The sequence below is a fragment of the Ambystoma mexicanum genome, chromosome 7p (assembly GCF_040938575.1).
Source record: "Ambystoma mexicanum isolate Mex_15411 chromosome 7p, UKY_AmexF1_1, whole genome shotgun sequence".
Lineage (NCBI taxonomy): Eukaryota > Metazoa > Chordata > Amphibia > Caudata > Ambystomatidae > Ambystoma > Ambystoma mexicanum.
The window spans coordinates 52391212-52411776 of NC_090939.1; the positions used below are offsets into that span (position 1 = coordinate 52391212).

At 48.5% G+C, this 20565-nt stretch overlaps 1 protein-coding gene across 1 annotated transcript in view; it reads right to left on the reverse strand.

Moving 5' to 3' along the window:
• WDR3 (WD repeat domain 3) overlaps positions 1–20565 on the reverse strand; it is a 386077-nt gene that overhangs the window by 83268 nt on the left and 282244 nt on the right. The window contains exon 21 of the mRNA XM_069635757.1: positions 20189–20254. Within this exon, the coding sequence (XP_069491858.1) occupies positions 20189–20254 (66 nt within the window). The remainder of the gene's footprint in view (positions 1–20188; positions 20255–20565) is intronic.

The following is a 20565-nucleotide window of genomic DNA, read 5'->3' on the forward strand; positions in this document are numbered from 1 at the left end:
TTAAAAAATAGATAGTCAACATAAAAAAAAAAAAATACTAGCATTCTCCGTTTTAAAACTTCCTATGTAAAATTTTGAGCTATTCAAGCTCAAAATTCGCAAAAGCAAGCACATGGGCGCATCCATTTTGTGAAATGGAGGCCCTCCTGTGCTGGCTTTTGCTGCACTAATGAAGGAAAAGCCAGCCAGCTGTAGTAAACAAAGGCTACCGCTGGGTGGCTTTCCCTTCATTAGTGCTGTAGGCGGAGGACGGGGACCGGAGACCAGAGCAGGAAAGCTGCAACTGAATCTCGGTAAGCGCTATTTTATTTTAAAAAATAAGCACTAGCTGCGTTTTTTTTTCTAAGTTTTCCGGGCTGGAGGAGCCCGGAAAACTTAGAAATAAAGCCGCAGCTTTAAAAACGTTGTATGTATGTTTGCGGTCGCTTTTGGAGCGACCGCAAACATAAATACAACATTATTGTGTTGGAAAACGCTGCGGTTTTTCTTTCCAAGTTTCTCAGGCTCCTCCGCCTCGGAGGAGCCTGAGAAACTTGGAAAGAAAAACCGCAGCGTTTTCCAACACAACCGCGTGTGTTTCTGCCTGCTGTGGCTATCACTTTGGGTCTCCGGTGCTCCCAGGGGAGCACCGGAGACCCAAAGTGAAAGCCACAGCAGGCAGAAACACACACGGTTATGTTTACATGCCGCGTAGTGTTTCTACCTGCAGCTGATTTCCCATTTGGGGCTCTCGGGCTCCCCACAGGGAGCCCGAGAGTCCCAAATGGGAAATGGGAAATGCTAAATGCTGCGTTGTCTGCCTAAATCTGCTTTCCCATTTGGGGCTCTCGGGCTCCCTGTGGGGAGCCCGAGAGCCCCAAATGGGAAAGTAGATTCAGGTAGAAACAACGCGGTTGTTTTCCGCAATGCCGCGTTGTTAACAGTCAGTTTGAATAAGCCTCCTTTAGAAGGGAGCAAATATGTAACACTTAAATATACTTCAAAAATACACCCTCTCAGTTTCAATAATTCAGTAGATACCCACTGGGGATGGCACACAGACACTTTCTATACCCTCAGGTGACTTCAATAACTAGGACACTGTGGACATTGATAGATCACTGGTACATTTAGAGCAATACGGAGTTAGGTGTCAAAAGGAAAAGGTTAAGGGAGAAAACAATGGTTAACAAGTTTCTCAAACAGGTAAGGACTTGTAACCCCTCTGCCCCCCAATGCAATGTAGATTAACCCTTTCCCAGCTACACAAGTAAACAAAAATTATAAGTTCATTGTGTTTTAGTTCAAAATTTGAACTTTAAACAAACTTAATCATATGAAATGAATACAAGAGAAAGAACAAATATATAAAAATCAATTGTAATTAGCTAAATACACAATAGAAAAAGCAAGAATACATGTAAAAGCATAAAAGAACACAACTTCAGCTCTACAATTCATCGAAAATTCCTCAGAATGTAAGAGTCAGAAAGTAGAGGAAAGTTCACAACCATTCTAAATTGTTTCAAGGCTGTATGATTCACCAACTCATCAATTCTTCAATCATTTCATGGCAATGTAACCCAGTTTAACCCTGGATCATAAGTCTCTAGAAAGAATGGAGTGGCCCCTTAATCGGGCAAAAAAGATTTAACATACCGCCACACCCGAAATAGGGCAGTTTGGATAGCAATGGTGTCGGTATTCAAGCAATAATCCCAAAAGGAGTCTGCAGAAATGTCCTCATAACTATGTACATGGCTACCCAAATTGCACATGGGTAGTGGCCCCAAGTTAACACACTGGTTAAGTACATGTCTGTCCGATTCAAGGTTTCCTGATATGCCACAAATGCGTCAATGGCCATCTTCAGGGGTTAGCTTTAAGCGAGGGCCCAAAACCCATCGCACCAATCCTACCACTGCCAACAACTTACAGACTGTGTCCGCACAAGATTTTAAGCAAAAGCCCACGCTAGCCCGAAGTGCCATGCCCCTTAGCGATGTTAGTCCCAGCTCTAGACAGACAAATTCCATTGAGCCTATTTAGCCGAGTTAGATTGTGAATGGCTAATGCATCAAGACCATATAGGATAGCTGGGACAAAGCATTGCTGATATAGCTTAATATTCCCTAGCATACTATATCCTGCATGACCTCTGGCAAACTTGCACGCTTGCAGGGTAAGAAGCTTTCCACGTCTCATTTTGTTGGTTATCAGACCATAATTCACCTGGGCATCAAACTCAAGCCCTAGATAGGAGTAGGATCAAGAATAGTCTATGGTAAAAAATTAAGGTATCCATCCTACTCCTATTGATCTTATATCTGGAGACCAAGATCATGCTTGTTTTCTCCATATTGTTGGTTACGCCCAATTTGGAGGCATATATGGCCAACTCGTTGAGCATATTTTTCATGCCAGAGATGGTTCGATCGAATAGTAATAGATCGTCGGCATACAACATGCCCACCACAGGTGTCTTACTCTAGCAAAGTTGTTGCTATGCAAGAGAACCAAAATATGTAATAGCCAAAGCGGACAATTCAAATCTCTAAGCTTTTCCCATAATGTTTCCCAGTTAACCTGGTCAAAGGCACTTCTAAAATCAACAAGCAATATATAACGTAGCGTCCCTTCTACTGTGCGTCGTCTGTATGAGTTGATCAAGGACTCTAATTTTATGAGTAGTGCTTGAGCCAGAGCGGAAACCAGTCTGAGCAAAATGAAGAATCTTAGTAGTTGCCCGGGATTGCAATTCCCTTAATACAAGTGACGGAAAGATCTTTCCAGTTACGTCCAACATGGATAAAAGATGATAATTATTCAAATTGGTCCTGTCCCCCTTTCTGTGCACCAGAATGAGTACCGATCGTTGCCATGAAGACGGTATAATGCGTAATCTACAAACTCAAGAATAAAGGATTAGCAAAACCTGGGACCAGTTGGTTGGATCTTTTTTTTTAAACTACATTTGCCTGGCCATTCGGGCCTGGGGCATTAGATGACAATTTTCAGTATGGCATCCATCAATATCCTACGGCTCAACAGTAAAAGCCAGGGCTTGAAAGAATGCTCTACAACAGAAGGTGGCTCATCAGTGTAGAATTTAGCAGATATGTGCGTAACCCATTGGGCACCCAATATGGGGTTCAAAATTCGAATTGAGTTTTCACCCTTGGCTTTCACTAAAAGTTCCATATTTTTCGTCTATCTTTGCTAATCATTACCTGGACCAAATTATCGCAAGCAATCCTTTGCTCAGATAGCCGATAATGTTTCAGCCAGAAGCGATATTTCCCCCTTATACGATTTATGGCTCTGAAGGCATACTGCGCCAAGATGCATGGCTTGCGCCCTGGCAGCTCTAATTGCTCTGCGCATCTTGCTTTTTTATCACAAATATTTATGTCACAAATTCTACTTCCCCCGGCTTTCCACACTATACTACATTTGCTATTGCACTTAGAAACTGAGTAAGTTAGCAGCTGAATCTATGCATTAATAGCCTCTGGTTCTTTACGCCACAGGCTAGTACCCACCTCAAATCCTACAGGAAAAGTAATAGTGCACATCCTATCAATGCTTTTTTGCATCTGTTAGGTAAGATTTGGTGCAGTACCCTTTGGGTGCATTACAAGAACCTGGACCTCCTGGCAATAGGAACCCAACCTTCGGTATAAGTATGTACTACACAGGTTGGTAGTGTGGCTGTGCAACCAGGCTTATCTCAAGAGGCGTTAATGTGAGCAGTAGGGTGGTTACACAGATTCACAGTGACACGTATCCAAATAAACACTTACACTCAAGGTTTCTTGATTAAACAATTATTAATGTATTTAACAGTCAGTTTGAATAAGCCTTCTTCAGAAGGGGCAATATAATAGCTAGGACACTGTGGACATTAATATATCACTGGTACATTTAGAGCAATACTGAAATTAGTGTTAAAGTAAAGAGGTTCCAGAATAAAACAAGAGATCACACAAATATTCTGAAGCAGGTAAGTACTTTTGAACCCCCCCAATGCAAAGTAAATTAACCCTTTCCTTGAGGGAAGGTAAGACACAAGCAGAGGGGAGCTAGGCCAGCCAATGTCAATTGGGCAAAAGTCTAGGTGAGCTAAAGCACTTCTTGCAGGTAAAGGTTTAGCACAATGTTTTAGAAGTCTTTGTAGAAAAAGTAGAATCAAAGTAGGGTCACAAGCTGGGAGGCTTGTGAGAGGTAGAAGATGCAAGCAACTCTACAGAAGCAACAAAGACAAGTCTCAACTGAGATCAAGTGAGGTTACAACAACAAGAGGTAAGGTCTCTTAGAGCGTACACTACCTTTGGTTAGAATAAATGGTTCCAGCTGGCTTCTGTTCCTGTGTGGCTCTGCAAATTCTTTTGTTCCTGTGCCTCTGCCGTGGGGACAAGAGGGAGGACTTCTGGGGACTCCTTCAACACAATGGGTCGGTCGGCGACAAAAAAGGACCAAGCGGCACGTTGCGGTTTCAGCTCCTTGCGTCTCAGCAAATAGCGCTACCGCCGACTCTCTGATCCCAATCTGGATTTTCCACGCATCTGGGGTCCAGAACTCTTGAGATGGCTCAGGCTTGGTCAGTCCTGCATACTGGGAGTCAGGAGGATCTTCCACAAGCTCGGGTCAGACTTAAAAGTGATTCACTCCATTTGGTGTTCCTCTCCCTGGCACTTCGGTTCCATCAGCAGCAGTGGTGGAAGTACAGCCAGCTCCGAGAGGATGTCCAAATGAGTTCACTTTGGAGTCGATTGGTCCCACCAACTCAAGGGGAGAACTCGTCCTTGCAGGGCTTCTCTAGTTTAGGAGAATTCAGAGCTTCAGCAGAGCAGCAGGGCTTCACCGGGCAAACAAACTCTCCAGGAGTTGCAGCAGGGCTCTTTTCCAAGTTCTTCTTCGGATTCCTTCGTCCTTTTATGCAGGTTTCTCCCATTCATTCCAGCCTAGCTATCAATCACACAGCAGGACAGCCAGCCGGCCAATCACCTTTGGGTGCATTAAACACAGCGGGGTTCGGGCACCTCCCTCACTTCCTGCCCCTGCCAGACATACTGGAGCCAGAGGCAGGCTTTACTTATGAATCCAGCCAAAGACAAAATGAACAAAGGGACCAAACCTGGTTTGGTGAGCAGAGTAAATCTCAAGAAGGACCTTTCTGACAAGAGACAGCAAAAAAAAAACAAAAAAAAAAAAACAGGGCCATTTTGACAAAATGGGCACCCATGGGTGCCTTAATGCTGCAGCTGCCCGTTGTAAAAACACACAATGGTGGTAGTTAGGCAGAATTGCATTCAGTATCCTCTGGGACCAGCACACACAATTAGGACTAGAGGTGTTAGCCAAACCAACCTTTGGTATAAGTCTGTACCACACAGTTTTTGGTAGCGAGCTGAGCAGCCAGGCTTATCTCAAGAGTGAATGTGAGCAGTACAAGTAGTTACACAGAGGACTTTCAATCACAGTGGTTCAAGTAAACACTTATACTCAAGGTCTTGGTAAAAAAAACGCTTATTAATTTATTAAACAATCATTTAGAAAACATTTCACTAGAAGAAGGCAACTTAATATTATATACCAATACACTTCAATACAAAACTAAGATTTTGATACAGTTTGAACTCCCCTGAAATAGGAGCCAAATGACAGTTCAGTTACTTAGAAGTGAACAAGGTATGTAGAATAAATCACATATACTTGTTAGACAGTGCAAATAGTTTCAGTTCACCAGAAGAGATCAATTCAAATCAATAGGCCAGGCCAAAGTCAATGGACTAGTGTTCTGGATAGGTAAGAGCAGTTCTGGTATTAAACTATAAAGTTCTCAGAAGTAGTTTAGGCGAAAATGGATCATATGTCGGCTCACAAGCTGATAGGCCTGCGAGTAGGGAAAGTTTCACAAACTTTCACTGCGAGAGTGGCGTTCTCTCAATCGGGGTAGCACAGTACTTTAGTATGAAGAACAAAATGCAGCTGAAGACTTTGGTTCCTGGCAGGTCCTGGGGATCTCACTGTTCCTGAGCCTCAGTCGTTGGGACAAGAAGGAGGATGTCGGGGGGACTCCTGCACTGCACGGGATTGTCGAAAAAGCAAACAAGGTTGGAGTCACTTCAGTTCCAGAAGCTGTAAATTAAAGCGCACAAGCTGGTATCCCTCTCCCTGGTTAATCCTAACCAGTCTTGAGAATGATATCCAGGTGGCTTACGAGTTGATTGGTCCCACCAACTCAAAGGAAGAAGTCGTCCTTGAAGGGGCTTCTCTGTCGAGATGAACTTGGCAATTCGGAGCTGCAACCGGGCTTCACCGGCAAACCAACGGTCCAGGAGTTGCAGCATCCGTCTTCTTCGGTTCTTTCGTTCCAGTGGTCGACTCTGCTTTCCAGTCCAAAGACTCAACTTTTAAACAGTTCTCTCCCTTTCATTCCAGCCTACCTGTCACTCACCCAGCAGGGTGGCTGTCCTTGCCGGAACAGTCAGCCAGCCAATCACGCCAAAGTGCATTTGAGTCTCCTAGGAGACCAAGCAAAAGGAGTTTCGGGTTCCTCCCTCATTTCCTGCCCAGCCCAGACACTCTGACGCCAGAGGCGGTCTTCAGTCCTGAAGCCCGCCAAAGGCATACGAACAAATGGACCAAACCTGGTTTGGCGTGCAGAGACAAACACTAGAAGGACCTTTCCAAAAAGAAGCGGCGAAAAAAGAAGACTGGGACCCGTTTAAACAAAAGGGTTTAAGGCTCCATCTTGAAAAACATGGCTCCCGTGATTTTCAGCTACCGGTGTTCGGGGTCAGGAAAAATCATGCTAGTTAGTTGTAAAACCACTGCCACCAGCCTTTTCACTAGGAATGGGTAGCATTTGACTGCTACATGAGTATTTAGACATAGTGGATACTATGTAACCCCTCCAGCACTCCATTGTAAGATGGTGTGTGCTGGGTTTAGGAATTTGGAAAGACTAGTAAAGTCAATTTCACTTTACATTCTCGGGGAAACAGTAGTTTATCCCAGAGAAGGTATTCAAACCTGTGGGAAGTCTAAAAGACATCCCTGTGTCACTGCAGAGGAAGATGAGGCCTATGGAGATATCTAAAACTCCATAAACAAAGAACACAAGTGCAAAACACACATGAAAGAGTGGGGAAAAAAGGCTAAGGTGAAGGGAATTAGCACATTTATGAGAATTCTCCCTAACAGTAGTAAAAAGTAAACCACTGCCACCAGCCATTAATTGTAGGGAGGGTAACAGACATGTTACGTGAGAAACTAGACAAAAGGGGATACTAAGTAACCCCTCGATCACCCTATGGTAAGATAGTGTGTGCTGGGTCTGGAAAGTTACAAAATGTAAGTAAAGTAAATTTCACTTCACTGCTCTTGGAAATAGTCGTTTATCCAAGAGAATGTATTTAAACCTTAGGGAAATCTAAGAGACTTCCCTGTGCCTCTGCACTGAAGGTGCTGTGACACAATGTAAAGATGATGCCTATGGAGTTTGTCAAACTCCAAAGTCAAAACAAACACAGAGATTAAATCACATTAAAATGACATGACAGCTAAAAAGTCCTAAAGTCCAGCAAAAGAGCTGGGGGTCTCTAAGGTAGAAAGGAATTAGTACATTTCCGAGAATTCTCCCTAACAGTCCTGCTTCGAGGGAGTATTTAGGATTGTCCTGGAGCTCGAGTCCGGCTTAAAGACGATGCACTCGTTCCTGGTGTTCCAGTCCCCTGGCACTTGGTTCCAGCAGCAGCAAAGAATTACAGCCAGCAGGGAGAAGGGTTCCAGTCAAGTTCGTCTTGGGGTCTGTTGGTCCAACCAACCCAAGGGAAGAAGTCGTCCGTTTCGGGCTTCTCTAGTCGATATGAAAATTGGAGCTTCAGTACTGCAGCAGGGCTTCACCTGGCAAATCAACAGTCCAGGAGGGTGCAGCAAGCTTCTCTTCCAGTTTCTTCTTCGCATCCTTCATACAGTGGTTGACTCTGCCTTCCTTGCAAAAGACCTTGCAGAGTAGCAGTCTTTGGCAGTGACTGCAGCTACTCTTTTCCTGCACCTACAGACTTGTCAGTCTTTTTTCTGTTCCAGTGAGTGGGGTGGAGACTGCCTTAAAAACCCCACTTCCCCGCGGAGCGGCCGCGGAGTAGCGGCAGAGTAGCAGTCTTTGGCAGTCCGCGGCCGCTATGGATGCAGTGGACTGCATTCTGCTTAGCCCCGCCGCCCAGGAGGAGAGGGGTCGGCGACTGAGAAGTTCGTGCCTATGCGCTGAGGAGAAAAAGAAAACCCTCAGCGGCAACGGGAAAGCCGGCCGCCTACATACCAGGTTGGAAGGTTCGGAAGACTCAATCGACACGGACCGGGTTGCCTTGAGACCCCCAGGAGCTTGTCCCGTGGCTCTCGTAACACCGGGTCCGCCATGCACCATGACGCCGCGGCCCCAGCCACCTACGCTGAAATCTAACATCGTTTTGGCAACCCCCTCCAAGTACAAAGTACGTCATTTCACGAGCCCGTACAGGGCGCTGACGGCACCGGTAAAAAGTGCCCGCCCACCCCCGGGAACATCGCCCACGATCCCAAGACTTACTGTTTGCCGCGGCTGCTCGGTCAGCTCCATCGACCGCTGGTGTTCCTTGCCTCTCCTCAGCGACCGCTGACTCAGTGCCGTCTGTCGGAGGAGGGATGGCGCTGACCCGTGGAGGAGTGGGCGGGGCCGGAGCAGCGCCGCGGGCTGCAGAGGGGGAGAGCGTCCTAGGAGGTGCCGGCAAACCTCAAAGAAGAAAGTCTGTGGGTACGGGAGCAGAGCCTTCAACTTAGAGTGCTTCAACAGCAGAAGAAGCTGTCTCCAGTCCGAATGACAGGCTAAACAACCTAACATCTGAAAACAGCCTGCCTACCGAGGCCTCGGACTATATGCAAGAAAGGTGCCCACAGCACTCCCAACCCTTCATGAGGAGCATTGATATGCACCCCATACCAAAAAAAGGGATAGTGCCGCCTGCACAACTCAAAGAGGCCGTCCAGCTTGGCCTACTTTCAACCAATGCACCTGACCCAAATGGGGAATGGGAAGATTTGGAAGTCCACAGCTGTGACTCAGACCACTCACCAACGAGGGCACTTACTTCAACCAAAGGCGAAGGATTCCGACCTAAGAATAGTAAAAGATCTCCAAGGACTAAAACATCACAGGCAGCCCAGATGCACCCAATTATCCATACAGGCGGGCTGCCAAAAAAAGGCTTTGAACTTCCTTCACCTACCAACGGTAAAAAGCAGCCAGCCAAACGCCTAACTAGGAAACTATCAAAATCTAAGGACACTCCCAAAACTGTGGAAACCAAACTTCTCCTAACCCACACGTTAAAAGACTTCTTTGGGAAACCATGTAAAAAAAATATAAGATCTGCGAAATTAGTGACAGCGAAATGCTGAAAGTCGTTTCCAGTTCGGAGGAACACGTGGAGCCCCCCAATCTAAAGGCAACAAACCTTAATCTGCCTGCCTCTCCGCATCAAGCTGAACCAAGGCAGACAGATACTCCCACGGAGTTAGAACTGACTGGGGAAAATCCAAAGAACCCAGAAACACCGGATTTGCAATACCCAAGCCACTTCAACAAGGGGCCCCGTACCAATTCAGGAAAAACGCCAGACCGGCGGGTGGGGGGGTGGGGGAATGGCAGTGACCTACACGACAAGAACTTGCCCAGCTGCGTCTCTGCTCCCCCGGCGTTTCCAGAATCAGCCCTGAATAAACCAGCCGCCCAGGCTAATTCCTGTCCACATTCAACAGAAACCTGGGAAGATAAACCCCTTGCAGTCACTCTGGACTCAAGCACATTGGAAGAGAAACGATCGAGCAGCCAGGAACGCTTTGACTCTACATTGGAGCAAGACCATGGGGCACATCCCACGCACACTGACCTCCCAATGGAACTCTAAGAAACGGAAGATCGGGTTCCTTGCAAGTAAAACGCCTCTGCGTGCCAGAACCTCCAGAAAAAACTCCTCGATTTCCATGGCACCTACTCCTCTGAAAGCTAGAAGGTATAACGAATAACCAGAAACACCTTCACAGAGCACGGAGACTCAACGAACTATCAGAGCCCACATCAGTTTACTCGCCAAAGAAAAAACTGGACATCTTGACTATTTTGTCAGCTGTAACAGTGGCCCTCGCTCCCTTCACTAAACTGTACAAGTCGATAAATGACACCTTAAAAGACCACAGCACCATTTCAGCAATGATGCACTCCAAACTTATTTATTTGGAGGGCTACATAGCTGCCATGGAAAAAAAACCCAGAAAAAACCCAACCACCTATAGCTCGACATGAAATTCCTGAAGACCAGAGGCAAGTAATTCCAACAACCTCTAAAGAGACAGGGTGCCAGACATCGTCTAACTGGAACAAACCCAATCAAACACCATCCTACACGTCACCTGGTCTTGGGAGGGCCGATCTTCTGCCCCCCAATCCACCCCAAAAAAAGCCAAAAGCACCTGAGAAAAGTCTTAACCCCCCCGAGAGAAACCAAAGACAGAAGCAAACAAATCAGCCAACCAAAGTGATCGTCTAACTGCGTGTGTGTAGGAAATGACCTAGTACTGGCAGCTGACCTCGAAAAACCTAACTCTAAGGATAACGAATCACAGATGAATAAAGACATTCCAATCTTTGCAGACCCGAAGTCCACACAACCTGATAGCCCGAGGAGGGAGAAACAATTGGTTTTCCACCTACCACCGTCGGAAAAGAGGGTGGCTGCAAAGCTACTCAGGAAGCAGAAAGCAGGGTTAGTGGCAAACAGCCACCCGAGTGATATTTATCCCAATCTTACCAAGGAGAGAAACCCAGCAGTTCGTATCGACCTGGTGGAGCCAACGAGCCCACTGGGCACATCAAGATCGACAGAGGACCTTCTGATGGAAGAAGCCCTATCAAACTTGAGCCAACACCTTGACGACCTTCCGGTGGCCATACCCGATGACACACCGCCCACAGCCAAGCACAAAGTACAGAGTCACGAATCCTCGTCAATTGAAAACCCTTGTGAGGCAAAAGACTAATCTCCCTTCCTGACATTGGAATAACACTGTAAGAAAGCGACCCAAATTGAAAAATGGGGGTCTGATCGTCGAGCGCATAAAGAACCTGCGACCTTCTCTGAAAGACCGCAACGCCATTACTACTCAAAAGCACAGAGATCCCCTAACCATAGCTCTAGGAAACCAACAAGCAAATTCCCCGAAAATCTAACCTCTCCACGAGGACCGCAGAGGACCCGATCTTCAAAAGAAGGTGGAAAAACGAAGTGGAGAGCCGAACACAAAGACATAGAATACCGAAGCAGAGGCTCCCCAAAAAAATTCTGCGCTCACACAGCGAAGAGCCCAAACCCAGCCTTTAGACTGGACCAATTGCGTGACAGCAGAGAATATGTCATCCTTAACAGAAGAACAGTTATGAAACTGCTTCACAGTATACCGAATCTTAGATCAGTGGAATCTAACTATCTAAAATTAGTAGAGCCAAGCCATGAAGGTAGACAGGCGTCCACCTACCTGTATATAACCTCTAGATCTGTAAAACAGAGGCTACGTGACTCTACAGGAAACCTCCTAAACTTGGTTACGAGCTGAGTGAAACCGAAGAACACAGACACCAACAACCGCAGGATACCCATAGAAAAGGCTACACATACTCAAGTCCACCAACAAGAAAAGAAAACATCAGTCGAAATAGGCTACCATCTGAAAATAGCCAAAACAAGCATCACCAATCCGGCTCCGTAGAAATACTCATCGAAACACCTAGGGTGAGAAGGTCCAACGGGGACAAAGGCAACACTTCTCAACCTAACCAGGCAAAAAGACCAGAAACAACCCAAAAGCAAAGCAAAGAAAGAAAGCCAGAGGCTGTCTATGAAACTGTACGAAGACCAACCGGCCCACTGACATCAATAAAAAGAACATTCACACAGACCATCGACAAAGTTTCCAAACAGCCGACTGAAGGGGGAAAACTCAATTCCCTGCAAAATCTATGGGCCTGGCTGCCAAAGTCTCTGGCCCCCCCAAAGAAAATAGCAACTCAAGACCACCCAGCCAGATGAACCAACAACACAACAAACCTGCACCAATCAAACCTCCAGATTGGGATCATGGAACACACGAGGGTTCTCTCATCTTACGGTTCCGGGAGATGTTAATTTGGGCTCCTTTGACATTCTGTGTCTTCAGGAGATGTGGCTTACTGAAAAGCCCATCCCAGATGGTTTCGACTTAGTCCTCGCTCCAGCAAAAAAAGGACCCAAAGGGCGGCCATGCTCAGGCCTACTAACCGCGATACGCTCAGGGAGAGGAATGAAAATGATCAAAACCCTAACTTCTACTCTACTCTACTCTACTCCTACTAACTGTCCAAGAGAAGTGCACCCACTGGAATCCAGAACAAGGAAAGCTATCGACCGTCTCTGCAATAATCATGAACACTTATTGGAATCCAGACGCCATGACTGACGACGACTTCTTGGACATGATAGCGAAAGAAATTGATCGATCATTTATCGACCTCGAAGAACCTCACCTCCTCATCTGCGGGACACGCTGGAGCCAGAGGCAGGCTTCACCAGTGAACCCCGCCAAAGACAAAACGAACAAAGGGACCAAACCTGGTTTGGCGCACAGAGTAAATCTCAAGAAGTACCTTTCCAACAAGAAATGGCGAAAAAAGAAGACCGGGCCATTTTGACAAAATGGGCACCCATGGGTGCTTTACTGCAGCTGCAATTGCAGCCCGCGGTAGAAACACACTATGGTAGAAAAAAGTAAACCACTGCCACCACCCATTAATTGTAGAAAGGGTAACATAAAATTGTTAAATGAGAAACTAGAAAAAGGGGATACTAAGTAACCACACCCTATTGTAAGATAGTGTGTACAAGGTCTAGAAAGTTACAAAAAAATGTAAGTCAATTTCACTTCACTGCTCTTGGAAACAGTAGTTTATCCAAGAGAAGGTATTTAAACCTTTGGGAAATCTGGAAGACTTCCCTGTGTTACTGCACTGAAGGTGCTGTGTGATACAATGTAAAAGATGATGCCTATGGAGTTTGTCAGACTCCAAAGTCAAAAGAAACACAGTGTTCAAATCAATGAAAAATACATAAGAGAGTGGGAAAAAGGTCTCACTCTCTCCAGGATAGGAAGTAAAAGTCCAGCACAAGTGCTGGTGGTCTCACGGGTAAACTGGAATTAGCACATATCTGAGAATTCTCCTTAACACCATGAGTCGCCATCATGCACTATTTGAAGGGCATCATCCGCCACCTGGAAGGTGGATGCTTTGATGCTACACTTGTGGTGGAACCCTGACTTGAGTCATTCAGGAGGTGTAGTAGTTCAATTCATGCAAGTAGTTGTGTAGTCAATACTTTTTCCAAGATTTTGCAGAGCAATGGGAGGCTTGTAATGGGCTTGCTCATGGCCATCTTATTCCAGATGATAGCACACACCTGGAGCAAGGTGGTGAGTGATTGCCAAGGAGAAGAGTTGGGTGTCTTAAGTAAAGTAGTGCTAGGAAAAGAAGAACACAGATGTTGCCAAGCGAGCTGGAGTGTAGGAAGTGCTTACACAGAACATTTAGGGACACTAAGAGGCAGCAGGGTGGCTTTAAAGCACAAGGATACAGACCACTATTGAGAAGTCAGTAATGCTTGGCACCATTGATTTCCTGACCCATAGTGAGTTAGGGAAACATTTATTGAAATGGTGGAGGAGGATAATGAGGATTGACAAACGGAATGGTGTTGATTTGGAGCTCTTGGAATGGACTGCATTCCATGAGCGCCTGATTTCAACTGATCAAGGTGAAGTACCGGGATGAGGCTTTGAAACAGACCTTTCAGCAATTGTGTTCCTTTAGTTTGCGAGGTTGGTTTGTCAGCAGTTGCAGTATCACATATCCCCATAGACATATATAAGGTTCTCCACCATTAGCCACTTCATGAAGTATCCAAACAGAAAGCATAGTGACAAACTCAAGAAGAACAAGTTACTCTCTTACCTGGTAACGTTCTTTCGATGGGATGGTCCGACAACGTATTCCATATCTATGACAGTAATCACCACTATTATGCTGCTTTGGAAAATCTTCGGCGTCTGCGTCCTGCGTCGATGACGACGATACGGCGCCCTCAAGGACCTCCTCCGACGGCCGACGTCACTGGATGTTATAAGTGGGACGCACGACGCCCATAGCCTCAGTTGTAGTTTTTTCCCAGAACGTGTGCCACCAGTCTTCTGCCAGTCTGTCACAAAAAGCCTTGCGGAAACGTAAACTGCAATCGCATAAGAAATTCTGTAGCGGGGAAGGTAGGGAGGGAGCGATATAGAATATGTCGTCGGACCATCCCATCGAAAGAACGTTACCAGGTAAGAGAGTAACTTGTTCTTCGAGGGGATTGGGTCCTCCGACGTATTCCATATCTATGACAGACTCCCAACGCAATACCATTGCAAGGAGTTAGGAAAAGAATTTAGAAAACAGAAATTTAGCATGCCTAATCAAATTGCGGAGTAAAGGACCGCCTTGCCAAAGGCCAGATCCTGCCCCCGGATGGAATTGAGGGAATAGTGACGTACAAAAGTATGTACCGAAGCCCAGGTGGCTGCATCACAGATGTTACGAATAGGAACACCCCTCTGCAGGGCAGCAGAGGCAGCCATACCCCTGGTAGAATGGGCCCATAAGCCGACCGGTGGGTCCTTACCCGCCAAGCGGTAACACTCAGAGATAGCCAAAATAATCCAGCGAGACAAATTCTGTTTCGTCACAGCTTGTCCCAAACGCTTTCCAGCATAACCAGTGAAGAGCTGATCGTCCACTCTGACCCAGGACATGCGTGAAATATAAAAGCTTAACGCTCTCCTAGGATCAAGCCTATGGAGCCTCTCCTCTTCCTTACCAGGATGTGGAGGAGGATTAAATGCCGGAAGAACAACCTTCTGGCCTAAATTAAATTCCGAAACCACCTTCGGAAGAAAGGAAGGACGAACTCTAAGGACAACCCTGTCCTTATGAAACACAGTGAAGGGTGGATTAACTGAAAGTGCCTGTAACTCACTCACTCTGCGAGCGGAAGTGGCATGAATGCAAAGGCTCAAACGGAGCACCCATCAGAAACTTGAGAACAAGGTTCAAATCCCAACCGGGCACCTGGAAAGGTGACGGAGGGAACACATTAGTGAGCCCTTCCAGAAACTGAGAAATTAAAGGAATTTTAAAATAGGAACACTCTTCAGACGAGCGCTTAAATATTGACACTGCTGCCAGGTAACCTGTAATGGTTCCCCAAGGGCCCTTTGGGCCAAAGAAAGCAAAAAAAGACAGAACCATGGGAATGTCACATGCAAAAGGAGCCACATTCTTAACCCTGCACCAGTCGCAGAATTTACGCCAACGGCATCGGTACGGCAGGGACTTAGTTGCGGGCCGTCCGGCCGAGAGCAACACCTCCATCACGTCTTCAGGGAGGTCCCAATCCTTAATACCTCAACCTTTCAGAAACCAAGCATGAAGGTTGAGGGATCTGACCTCTGGATGGAGAACCTGACCCCCCCTCCCGTGAGAGCAGATCGTCTCGGTAGGGAAGACGACGTGGAGGGCAGATGGACAAGTCGAGAAGGTCCGGGTACCAGGTCCTCCGGGCCCACACCGGAGCAATGACGATCATCCGGGAACCGAACCTCCGTAACCTCTGCAGTACTTGCGGGATGACGGGGACTGGAAGAAACGCGTACAGCAGTGGGCATGACCACTCCTCCACGAACGCGTCTCCTAAGGCTCCGATTGGAGGAAATTCCCGTGAGCAGAACCTCTCGCACTTACGGTTGACACTGGAGGCGAAAAGGCGAAAAGATCAACTTGAGGGGTCCCCCAAAGGGCAAAGATCTCCAGGAGAATCTCCTGAACCAACTCCCACTCGTGAGAGATCGTGCTCTGCCTGCTCAGAGCATCCGTCTCGTTTTCGTCTCCTGCCAGATGAACTGCCGAGATCGAAACTTCCTGCTGGATTGCCCAGAACCAGAGCTGCATCGCCTCCCTGCACAGAGGAAGTGACCCTGCCCCCCCTTTTTGTTGAGGTAGTGCATGGCCACCGTGTTGTCCGTCAGGATCAGGACATTCTTTCCTCGCACATTCGGCAGAAAAGCCTTCAGGGCTAGCCTGACGACCCTCAGCTCCAACAGATTGATATGGAGTCTGGACTCCGACGGACACCAACGACCGCTGACTGTCAACTCGTTGGCATGAGCTCCCCATCCCGTGAGGGATGCGTCCGTCACGATAGTCACCGGCCAGGGGTGCCAAAATGGAGCCCCCCTCATCAGAATGCCTTCGTCGGCCCACCACAGAAGGTCCTGGGCGACCAAGGATGGCATCTGAACAGGGTCAGACATCCTGCCGGAGGACTGAGACCACTGGAGCTTGAGTGCCCATTGCAAAGATCTCATCCGCAACCTGGCCTCTGGCACCACAAGAATGCAGGATGCCATGAGGCCGAGCAGTCTCAAGAACTCGAACGCTGGGAGACTCTGGGCAAGTTGAAACTTGTGCACCATCTGCTGAATGTGATGAGCCCTCACCTGGGGAGGAAAACACTGCCCCAGGGACGTGTCGAGCACTGCTCCGATGTACTGGAGCCTCTGAGTTGGTGTCAAATGGGACTTCTTTAAATTGAGGGAGAAGCCCAGCCTGTGGAAGGAGTGGCAGGTGACTGACAGATGATCCAGGACTTGCTCGGGAGAGCGCGCCCTGATCAACCAATCGTCCAGGTAGGGGTAGACGTGAATCCCCCCTTTCCTGAGGTGCGCTGCCACCACTACCATGAGCTTGGTGAAGACCCTCGGGGCGGAGGTCAATCCGAACGGCAGGACCCGAAACAAAGTGCGAGTCGCCAACCGCGAACCTCAGGTACTTCTTGTGCTTGGGATGGATCGGCACATCAAAATAAGCGTCCTTGAGGTCGAGAGACACCAACCAGTCCTGAAGTTGAAGGGCCTGGAGGACTTGAGAGAGATTAACCCTCTTGAATGTGTCCTTCCAGAGGAGTTTGTTCAAACCACGCAAGTCCATGATGGGTCTCATTCCCCCGTCTTTCTTGGAAATCAAAAAATAAGGGTAATACCATCCCTTGTTCCTCTCCGCTACAGGCACCAGTTCTATGGCGCCTTTCTCCAGCAGGGATAGAATTTCCTGTGCAAGGAGCGGATCGAGACTCTTCAAAGAGAGATTCCCTGGTGGATTGTCTTGTGGCCTCTGCCTGAAAGGAAGACAGTAGCCGTGGGTTATGATCTCCAGAACCCACACATCTGAAGTAATGGCGCGCCACTCTGCAAGATGCTGCGCCAGCCTTCCCTCAACCAGCGAACCATGGGACATGGCCTCATGACTGAGCTGAAGCAGCTGTGGCGTTGCCTGATGGCAAAGAGGCAACAGCCTGAGTGGCCTTGGCACCTCGAGTACTTTGTTTTCCACCTCTGGCACTCCTACGGTGGCCCCTTTGACTGGCAGCTCCTCTCACTTTACCAAAGGATGAGTAATAACGAAAGGAACCTCCCCTCCATTGCTGTCCCCTAGGACGAAAAGGCAGAGATTGTCGAATTGTAGCGTCCAACGACTTCGCTGCAGCCTTTGAGGTCTGCAACCTCTCAAGGCTCTCGTCAGCCTTGCTGCCAAAAAGATGTTCCCCGTCAAAGGGCATGTTGAGAAGCCGGGCCTGCACATCAGGAGCAAACCGCAACTTCCGCAACCACGAAAACCTGTGTATCACGGTGCTCGCCGCCATGGACCGGCTGACGCAATCTGCCATGTCCAAATCCGACTGAACGGCCTCATACATGGCATCCTTGCCATCCTAAACCATGGCAAGGAAACCATCCCGTTCGTCCCCTTCGGGAAGATGTTCAGTCGCCAAGGAAACACAGTTCCACGGAGTGTGCGTGAAACGTGACAAGGCACATATGGAGTTGGCCGCCTAAAGCGCCATACCCCCTGCAGAAAACACTTTCTTCGCCCAGCCGTCAAAACGCTTGTCGTCCCTATCAGGAGGGATGGTAGGGTACGACGCCTGCTTTGCCGGGGCCGTAGCCGCCTGCACCACCAAACTCTCTGGAGTAGGGTGCTTGGACAAGTAGCAGGGGTCGCTACTGGCTGGGCTGTATTTTCGCGGCAAAGACTTGCCCACTGCCGTGAGACTCTCCGGAGCAGTCCAAGCCGCCACCACCCTCCTCTGTAGAGCGATATGAAACGGCAGTACCGGGTCAGTTGGTGGACCAATGTCGAGGATATCCGTAAGGTCATCCTGAACAAACTCCCCCAGGGGAGCAGACCATCCTAAGTACTCTGTGACCCTTGACATAAAGCGCCGGTACGAGGAATCGGCATGAGCGCCAGGCTAGGCCTAGAAAACTCCACCTCCGGAGAGGTGTCCAGCCCACTAGCATCATGCAGAGACTGACTCAGGTCCTCAAACTGGCTATGACCCGAGAGAATCTCGTCTGGCACCATGCCATCATCAGAGCCCTCATCCACCTCTGAAATCAACTCCCGATGGTGGTAAGAAGGCACCGAACTTGAACCAAAGCCATGCTTGACCTTGGCCAGCGCCTTTCTAGGTGGTTCCACCGAGCCACGGGGTACCCCTGTCGACACAGCCTTGAAAGGCGTCGAGTGAATCGGCGTCGACGCTGAGTGCGGCGTCGACAGCATCGACACAGTCCTCAAGGCCGGGGCCCCGAGCGTGTCCCTCGATGGCCGGGACGCCGACGGCGTCGACGACTTCTTCGAAGGCAAGCCCTCGAAAGAGTCAGTCGACGACCTCGGTGTCACCGGCGTCAACGTCTTCCGTGAAGACACCACAGGTTCACACGGTCTCGAGCGCGTCGGACCTGGACCGGGCATGACGAGAACGATTCCTCTTGTCCGAGCGGGACCTCTCCCGCGAATCGTGACGACCACCCGAGCCCGAAGGCGTGCGAGCAGTGTCTCTCGGCTGATCACGACCGACCCCACTCGGAGGCGCACACGGACCAGTGCCCTGCGATTCGAGAATCACCAACATTTTCTTTCCGAAGCATCACATGCTTGGTGGGGTAAGCGACCCGCCGACGGGCAGAGTCCTCGGATGAGGACGGGGAAGGCGACCGATGATGGCGCTTCCGGGAGTGCCTCGAAGAGGCAGAGGAGTGGTGAAACCGACTCCGGGACCGGGACCCACTGGACTTCCGACGACGACGTGGAGAGTCGTCCGTCGAAAGCCCCGCAGACCTCGACTTCCGGGGCTTGGACACCTTACCTACCGATAACTACTTCTTGCGCTCCCGCAAGGCGTTAGACGTGAGCGACTGGCAGTCGACAGTCATCTGTGTCATGGCCTCCCCGAGGCACCAGAGGCAGGCGTCGTGCAAGTCCGTAACCGAAATCTTGGACCCACAGTCCCTGCACTTCTTAAAGCCCGGACGCGGTGTGGAAGACGAGGTAGACATCTTCACGAAGAAAGAAATTCACAAACACCAAACAGGTTTGAAGAACCGAGAAACAACAGAAACACCAAAGAGTCGAGGCGCGCTGAGATTCCCGAAGCGAACACGTTCGCAGAAAAAACAGAACTGAGGCTACGGGCGTCGTGCGTCCTACTTATAACATCCAGTGACGTCGGCCGTCGGAAGAGGTCCTTGAGGGTGCCGTATCGACGCAGGATGCAGATGCCAAAGATTTTCCGAAGCAGCACAGCTGTGGTGATTACTGTCAAAGATATGGAATACGTCAGGGGACCCAATCACCTCGAAAGTGTCATTAGGAAACATACTTCAGTTGAGAGTACACACATGCGCGGGCGCGCACACACACACACAGTAGTTTCTCATCTATTAACAGGTAAACCAACTTTCAAAATCAAAAATTCTCCAAAAATAAAAGAGGACCAATAGTTACATGGGAATGAACCCCATAACCACACAAGACTCAGGAAGTCCCCTGGAGAACAGGGGTGAAGGGGAAGAGTACATAGACAGAGAGCAGCGTGGTCAAGAAATGGAAATGGAGAAAGTAACAGCGAGCAAAGGAGATGGAACGAATTAAGGCACGGAAGGCTGTGAAAAGAGAAGGTGATTGAGTTGGATTTCAGGAGGGACTCACCGCTTTCACAGTTTCAATAGTCTTCTTTCCGGCCAGCCCAGTTTCTCCCTGCGTCTCTCCGGCAACCTGGAAAAAGGCAATACATTATTAGCATATGGACCACAACTTCTGATTGTTTCAAGACTAAACCAAACCACATTGAGAAGACAAAGCTCAGGAGCCTATCGTGTGAAAGACATGCACATCCAGCACCCACTGCATAGAGGAGTGGCAGGTCACCAGATCCCACCGGATGGAGGAGAGGCAGGTCACCAGAACCTATGTCATGAAGGAGAAGCAGATCACCAGACCCCATGCCATGGAGAGGCAGGTCACCAGAACTCATCGCATTGGAGGAGAAGCAGGTCACCGGAACCCATTGCATGGAGGAGAGGCAG